Genomic DNA, 8,216 nt, shown 5'->3' with positions numbered 1-8,216 from the left:
CAAGCCAGAGCATTTCCTCTACAGCTGAGTGGTAATGAATATTCTGCAGCCATGTAGACAGGACAAAGGTAAAAACACTAGAGTCAGGTAGGAGTATAGACATTCAGTCATTAAGCAAGCTAAAGACCCACACAAGCCAGAGCTAAAAGGTTACATTTGGTCTTAGATCTAGAGGACAGGAACTGAGCAACAAGGCGATTCTCATAAGTGTTACTCACATTTCAGCGATTTTTTTATTGTTTCTATACCCAAAATGTCAAAAAATTACTTAATATAACTCTAAATGTATGTTTTATGTAGACATGATTTGCCAAATAGGTGTTTGAACACAAACTGAAAACAACTCAATGTGCAATGGACTGTCTACCCCATAATAACTGCCTTTGTTTTGATGGGAGAATGAGGTAGGTGCCATTGTTGGTTCTTTTGTGCATAAATGTACCAGACACATGAGCCCATCTCTATAAATAATCAATTCAGTCAAATCTAAACCCTGTTTAACCCTCCCGTTGTCCTCATTTACGGACACCAAAAAATATTGTTTCCTTGTATGAAAAAAATCAAAAATTCTGCAAAAAAATTCCCCGAATTTCAGAAAATTTGCAAAATCTTCAGGAAGAAAATTTCAATAATTTCTTAAAAGTTTCCTTTAAAAGCTTTATACACCCCCCCCCCCCCAAATTTGGCAAGAAAATTCTTGTAAATATTTCCCAAAAAATGAGCAAAAATCTTCCCAAAAAAATTCTAAAAATATCTAAAGTGATTCCATATATATCAGTAAAACTTCTAATATTTTCTTTAAGAACATTCACATAAAAACCAACCAAAATCCAAAAATTGATTTTGGAATGTTCTTAAGAAATATTTTTAACATTTATTTTTTTTCACCAAAAAAATTTCACAGATTTCCCAAAAATGTTGAAAATATGGACACCAGAAGTTTCACTGTGAAAGTATATTTTTTTCTACACATTTTCAAACTTTAAAATGGGTCAATTTTAACCCGCAGGACAACAGGAGGGTTATCAGTGTAGGATAAATCCAGAGCTCCAAAACATGCATCAGTTAATATTCAAATGAACCAACAAAACAACATGCAGCATCATCTGACTGGTGCCAAGAAGAATTTATCTCCTGAGCACCGTTCAACGCCGTGCAGCCATTTGGTCTGTACATTTAATATTCAGACCCACTCCCCGTTTAGTTTTGATTGCCCTCCATTCAGCTTATTAATTTGAATGCTCATATCCTTCAGAAGAACCGCTGAGTTTGACTAATTAATATCGACACAAATAAAGAGGACAGAGCAGCGGAATCGTTATGTCAGGGTGAAGTAAATTCTACATTAAGCCGGGACGCTCGGCAAAGACGTTGACAATAATTTTGTTCATTGGAACCGGCAATAGAAGCTTCACTGTCATGTAAGCCCCGTGGCACACACACGCAAGCGGATCCCTGCAAGACCATAATCAAATTCATTACTTCTGTTTATAGATAATTATGCTGTGCGGTACAACTGAAGGAGAAGGAATTGGTGGGAGAAATTACGTTGGATGGGTGACAAACTAAAGGAAAACATGAATTGTTTTTGAGTTGTGTGCTGCAAAGAACAGCATGAGGGCACCAAAGCAGTTCTGCTGAAGGAATAAAACACCATTTATCCAAAAGATTTTCCCATATTTGGTGGTTTGATGACGCTGATGGAAAGCATTACCTTATACCTCAGTCCACAATTTCTCATTGGTGTTCAATCTGGTGACATAAAATACGATTTCATTTCGGCGCTGTCATCCTGGAAGAGACCACTGCACTTCAGGATAGAAACCTTCCATCTTAGGCTAAAGGTGATCACTCAGAGCAACTTTGTATTGATTGGTAGTGAGCTTTTCCTCCAACCATGCCAGCAAAATGGGTTAGGGAGTTAGGGTTAGCAGCAGGCTCCTGCGTGAAGGATTCCCTCCATGCAGCACATGCAGTTACATTTTAATCACACAACATCAATACCTGACAGACATGCAGTTAATTGGAGTTATGACAGACTTATAGAGGCTGAGTTCTAATTCATCACTTATGTCGTCCCTGAGCAGTAAAATCAGATCAATAGCAGCATTTTAAAGCTTTGAACTGGGAGTTAATACATCATCTGCAAAACCTCTCCTCTCTGAGAGTCTGGAATGTTTTATGATGCTTTAAAGTACTGTTTTTAAAAATAACTAATAAATACTCCATTGGTGCACGTCTGAATCTTATGTCAGTTACATTATTTTTTCCTACTGCGCCTCTTTGTCTTCTACCGTTCTGCACAAAATGTACTTTCTGTAACTTGGACTGCAGTGGACACAAGTTTGAGTACTTACAAAAAGTTAATTTAATTGTCCATTTGAGGATGAAAAGACTTTGGCAGCGAGTATCTCTGAGTAAGCAATCACTGAGATGGTCTTTAGTTGCTTAAGGAAGCAGATTCAGATTCTGCCCATGAGTTTAATCAGCTGGTTCGCTTTACTTTAGGAAAGCGATGACTGCGGGACATTGCTGATGATCTCAGGGTTTGGTGTGTCCATTAGAGGCACGTTGTGAATCACTTTTTATTATTCCTCTGTCATCGCCGTGGCAGTCAACATGCAGCCTCAACACTGGAGATGTGAAAGGGCAAAAATGACAAAAAAAATACGATATTGCATTATTTGTCAAACATAATGACTCAGCACCACTATTAAACTGCATTTGCTGCATTATTGTTGTATTTCATTGTTGCAACTTGCTTGTTTCTTTTAAACCTTGTGTCATCCTGTGGGCCAAAACTGACCCATTTTAAAGTTTGAAAATGTGGGAAAAATATATTTATATTTTCACAGTGAAACTTCTGATGTCCACATTTTCAACATTTTTTGGAAATCTTCGAACATTTTTTGGTGGAAAAAAGAAATGTTAAAAATGTTTGAGAACATTCATAAAAAATTTGCTGGATTTTGTTTGAATTTTTGGTGAATGTTCTAAAAGAAAATATTAGAAGTTTTACTGATATATATGTAATTACTTTAGATATTTTTAGGATTTTTTGGAAGATTTTTACTCATTTTTTGAAAATATTTACAAGAATTTTCTTGCCAAATTTGGGGGATTTTTTTTAAAAATAAAACTTTCAAGGGAAATTTTGAAGGAATTATTGGAATTTTCTTCCGATTTGCCAAATTTTCAGAAATTTGGGGAATTTTTTTGCTGAATTTTTGGATTTTTTCAGGCAAGGAAACAATATCTTTTGGTGCCTTTAAATGAGGACAACAGGAGGGTTAATGTGAGCAAAACTAGTGCTGCAGGGTGCTGCAGGAATCAGAGTCCCTCCCCTTGATTTCATGACTACACAGATTAGTGAGGGAGTGAGTAGGAGAGAGAGAGGGAGAGAGAGAGGGAGTGAGAGAGGGAGAGAGAGAGGGAGTGAGTAGGAGAGAGAGAGGGAGTGAGAGAGGGAGTGAGAGAGGGAGAGAGAGAGGGAGTGAGAGAGGGAGAGAGAGAGGGAGAGAGAGAGGGAGTGAGAGAGGGAGAGAGAGAGGGAGTGAGAGAGGGAGTGACAGAGGGAGTGAGAGAGGGAGAGAGAGAGGGAGAGAGAGAGGGAGTGAGAGAGGGAGAGAGAGAGGGAGTGAGAGAGGGAGTGACAGAGGGAGTGAGAGAGGGAGAGAGAGAGGGAGAGAGAGAGGGAGTGAGAGAGGGAGTGACAGAGGGAGTGAGAGAGGGAGAGAGAGAGGGAGAGAGAGAGGGAGTGAGAGAGGGAGAGAGAGAGGGAGTGAGAGAGGGAGAGAGAGAGGGAGAGAGAGAGGGAGTGAGAGAGGGAGTGACAGAGGGAGTGAGAGAGGGAGAGAGAGAGGGAGAGAGAGAGGGAGTGAGAGAGGGAGAGAGAGAGGGAGTGAGAGAGGGAGTGACAGAGGGAGTGAGAGAGGGAGAGAGAGAGGGAGAGAGAGAGGGAGTGAGAGAGGGAGTGACAGAGGGAGTGAGAGAGGGAGAGAGAGAGGGAGAGAGAGAGGGAGAGAGAGAGGGAGAGAGAGAGGGAGTGAGAGAGGGAGTGAAGGATGCAGCAGAGTGGTGATGCACTGGTACCCAGTGCTGTGCAGGATTAATCATTCAGGATGTCTCCATGAGCTCCATGAGAAACGTGGCGAGGAGAGAAAACTATCTGTGGCTGAGAGCAGACAGAGGGGAAGATGCTTTTGGTGACGCAAAACTTAAAGTGGAGAGAAGAAGTTTCAACCATTTATTTATTTTTTAGAATCTGAGTAAAGGTAAGTGAGCAAAAAACAAAACAAAAATGTCATCCTCTCCTGGCATGAAGCCTCGGGAGCACGTGGACATGATGTACATCTCCATTGAGACGGCCATAGCGCTGGCTTCGGTGCTGGGGAACGTGCTGGTGGTGCTGGTGGTGTGCGTGAACCGGGCTCTGCGAAACACCACCTTCTGCTTCATCGTGTCTCTGGCCGTGGCCGACATCGCCGTGGGGGTCCTGGTCATCCCTCTGGCCATCGTCATCAGCCTGGGGTTCAACACTCAGTTCTACACCTGCCTCTTCCTCTCCTGCCTGCTGCTCATCATCACCCAGAGCTCCATCCTGTCCCTGCTGGCCATCGCCATCGACAGATACCTGCGAGTCAAGATTCCCACCAGGTGAGGAGCAGGTGGACAAACCAGTTTCCTTTCAAAATGTAAAAAGTTTTGTTTGTTTTTTTTTTAAATTTCAGGCTTAACAAAGTTGTCGGTGAAGATTCTATTCCATGACAGATATTGTGGTGAAAGCATCCACAAAAATTACAGTTCTCAGTGAAGTATGTAATGATCTACTTAGAGGAAGAGCAATAAAATATTCATAACAGAGAGCGATAGGAAATGGATGTCAGCATCACACTGGACTGGTTGTGATTGCCTTTTCCAGTCCTTCTTAAAAATAAGCCATGATCTAAACTAGTCCCACCCTGAAATACACTGTTGACTGCAACGCATCCATCAGCCTGTTTATATCTGTATCTGTCACATAATGAATGGCATTTATCCCATGGTCTCTTATTTATCTCCAGTACAGTTTTAACAAGCTCAATTGGACTTCTTCCTCATATAGAAAACCCTTAATTTTCTGACAGTGTCATTAGGAATAAATGATCATGCCAGAGGTACCAATAACCGTTATCTTTTTATTGTCTTATAGCAAAATGTGTGTTTTTAACCTCAACTGCAGGAGGTTTCCAGTGATGTCTGTCACACGGCGGTACCATATATCGCTGCCTGGTTTAATGCAAATCAATGGGCTGAACATCAAAAGCTTTTAGGCAAATTAAAATGCTCCTGTCTGCCTAAATAACTGACATAAGCACAGTTTGTTATAAGATTTGGCAGTCGCCTGTACTTATTGTTTAGCAGTTAGATCCAGACATCAAAAGCTGGCACCTGAGAAAAAATAACAAAGACTGGCATTCAAAGAAATGCTATTAACCCTCCTGTTGTCTTCATTTATGGGCACCAAAAAACATTGTTTCCTTGTCCGAAAAAAATCCAAATATTTAGCAAAAAAAATCCCCAAATTTCTAAAAATTTGCAAAACCTTCAGGAAGAAAATTCAAATAATTCCTTAAAAGTTTCACTTCAAAGTTTTATTTTAAAAAATCCCCAAAATTTGGCAAGAAAATTCTTGTAAATATTTTCCAAAAAATGAGTAAAAATCTTCCAAAAAAAATCCTAAAAATATCTAAAGTGATTCCATATATATCAGTAAAACTTCTGATATTTTCTTAAGAACATTCACATAAAAATCAACCAAAATCCAGCGAAATTCGCTGGATTTTGGTTGATTTATTTCTGAATGTTCTTAAGAAACATTTTTAACATTTCTTTTTTTTCCCACCAAAAAATGTTCAAAAATTTCCCAAAAATGTTGAAAATGTGGACATCAGAAGTTTCACTGTGAAAATATATATTTATTTTCCCACATTTTCAAACTTTAAAATGGGTCAGTTTTGACCCGCAGGACAACACGAGGACTGTATTGTTTTTAAGTTATTTTCTTATTTTTCACTGTGAAGCACTTTGGTCACTCTTTGGGCTGTTGCACAAATAAACTTTGATTTAGATGCAGATGTCAAAAGCTGGCACCTAAGAAAAAAAAAGACTGCCATTTGTTCCAAGAAACGCTATTAAAGTCGTCTCCACGTGTGCGTTTTAGTGATTGGAAACTTTCTCTTCCCATCAGGTACAGCACCATCGTGACCCAGGGGAGGGCGTACGTAGCAGTGTGCCTCTGTTGGATGCTCTCCTTCTTCACCGGGTTGGTTCCTATGATCGGCTGGAACAACCGCGACGCTCGGGGAAACCTCAGCAGCTCCAGCGAGATCGTCTGCGAGTTCACCGCCGTCATGAGGATGGACTACATGGTGTACTTCAATTTCTTCGGCTGGGTGGTGGTGCCGCTGACCATCATGATCATCCTGTACGGGGAGATCTTCAGGGTGATCCGGCGGCAGCTCAACCGCCGCGCTGAGGCCACGTGCGACGGAGAGCGGTACTATCGGAAGGAGCTGAAGCTGGCCAAGTCGCTGGCCTTGGTGCTCTTCCTCTTCGTGGTGTGCTGGATGCCGATACACATCATGAACTGCGTCAGCTTCTTTTGCCCGACGTGCTACGTGCCCAAGTTTGCCATGTATGTGGGGATCTTCATGTCCCACGTGAACTCGGCCCTCAACCCGATGGTTTACGCGTTCAGGATAAAGCGGTTCCGCGTCACGCTCATCCAGATCGCTCGCCGCTGCATGTTGTGTAAACCTGCAGAGCCGACCCCGTGCCCCACCAGCACCCCGGGCTTGACCGAGAAAGTGGACGTAAACCCGTGAAAAGGAGTTTTCATTTGGAGCATATCAGGGATTACATGAGATACGGACCTGGTACGGAATATCAATGATTAAAAGACACAGCAAGTCATGGGACATAGCGGTCTGTCACTGCTCAAATCTTTAACCCTCCTGTTGTCCTCATTTACGGGCCCAAAAAATTATTACTTCTTTGTCTGAAAAAAATTCAGCAAAAAAAAAAAAAAAATCCCCAAAGTTCTGAAAATGTGCAAAATTTCAATAATTCCTTAAAAGTTTCCCTTAAAAGTTTTATTTTAAAATAAATCCCCCAAATTTGGCAAGAAAATTCTGAAATATTTTCAAAAAATGAGTAAAAATCTTCCAAAAAAAATCTTTAAAATATCTAAAGTGATTACATATATATCAGTAAAAACGTCTAATATTTTCTTTAAGAACATTAAAAAAAAAAAAAAAAATCCAGCGAAAGTCGCTGGATTTTGGTTGATTTTGTTGGGAATGGTCTTAAGAAACATTTTTAACATTTCTTTTTTTCCACCAAAAAATGTGCAAAAATTCCCCAAAAATATGAATTTTCACTGTGAAAATATTTTTTTCCCCACATTTTCAAACTTTAAATTTCCAAAATGTTCAGGAAGAAAATTCCAGTAATTTCTTTAAAAAATTCCCTTAAAAGTTTTATTTAAAAAAAACAAAAACAAAACAAAACTCAAATTTGGAAAGAAAATTCTTAAATATTTTCAAAAAACGAGTAAAAATCTCCCCAAAAAAATCTTAAAAATATCTAAAGTGATGACACATACATCAGTAAAACTTCTATTTTCTTCAAGAACATTCACATAAAAATAAAAAGATTTTTTTTGTGAATGTTCTTAAAGAAGCATTTTTTAAACATTTATTTCGACCAAAAAATTTTCAAAAATTTCCCAAAAATGTTGAAAATGTGGACATCAGAAGTTTCGCTGTGAAAATATTGGGTTTTTTTTCCCCACATTTTCAAACTCTAATGCAGGTCAATTTGACCCACAGGACGACACGAGGGTTAAAAATAAAAAAAGAACTTGCAACCAGAGGAACCGATATTATCCCCATCTGTTTGCATTATTTTGTTTTCACTCAGTGCTTCCTTAATCGATTCATGTTGAATTCTAACGTACATGTCAACCTAAAAAGTGATACAACAAACATTTCATGCTCCAAAAGATCGTTGGTAAGTTCAGCGAAATAAAGATGAATAGTTTCTTCAAGTTTTGGCTGCGATGTCATGAAAGGGAGAACGGCTGAGCCTGGTGTGCTTCAGCAAGAAAAATTAAGCCTAATAGTAGATTTGACATACGAGAAACTTGCTGGTAGGCGTCAAAACAGCAGGAACCA

At 39.6% G+C, this 8,216-nt stretch overlaps 1 protein-coding gene across 1 annotated transcript; it reads left to right on the top strand.

Moving 5' to 3' along the window:
- Nucleotides 1-4,008: 4,008 nt before the first annotated feature.
- Nucleotides 4,009-8,089, top strand: LOC129348846 (adenosine receptor A1). Its single transcript, XM_055010413.1, has 2 exons — nt 4,009-4,656; nt 6,230-8,089. Exons 1-2 carry the CDS (start codon nt 4,301-4,303, stop codon nt 6,864-6,866), a joined length of 993 nt encoding a protein of 330 aa, XP_054866388.1. The 5' UTR covers nt 4,009-4,300; the 3' UTR covers nt 6,867-8,089.
- Nucleotides 8,090-8,216: the final 127 nt, after the last annotated feature.

The sequence above is a fragment of the Amphiprion ocellaris genome, chromosome 5 (genome assembly GCF_022539595.1).
Source record: "Amphiprion ocellaris isolate individual 3 ecotype Okinawa chromosome 5, ASM2253959v1, whole genome shotgun sequence".
Lineage (NCBI taxonomy): Eukaryota > Metazoa > Chordata > Actinopteri > Pomacentridae > Amphiprion > Amphiprion ocellaris.
The sequence above is the reverse complement of the archived record's forward strand: the minus strand, read 5'-3'. Positions and strand labels throughout refer to the sequence as shown.

Bases quoted from the DNA above. Each gene is read 5' to 3' on its own strand.
- LOC129348846 (XM_055010413.1), top strand. From the start codon at position 4,301: ATGTCATCCTCTCCTGGCATGAAGCCTCGGGAGCACGTGGACATGATG. The intron at 4,657-6,229 runs GTGAGGAGCAGG...TCTTCCCATCAG, and splicing joins CGAGTCAAGATTCCCACCAG to GTACAGCACCATCGTGACCC.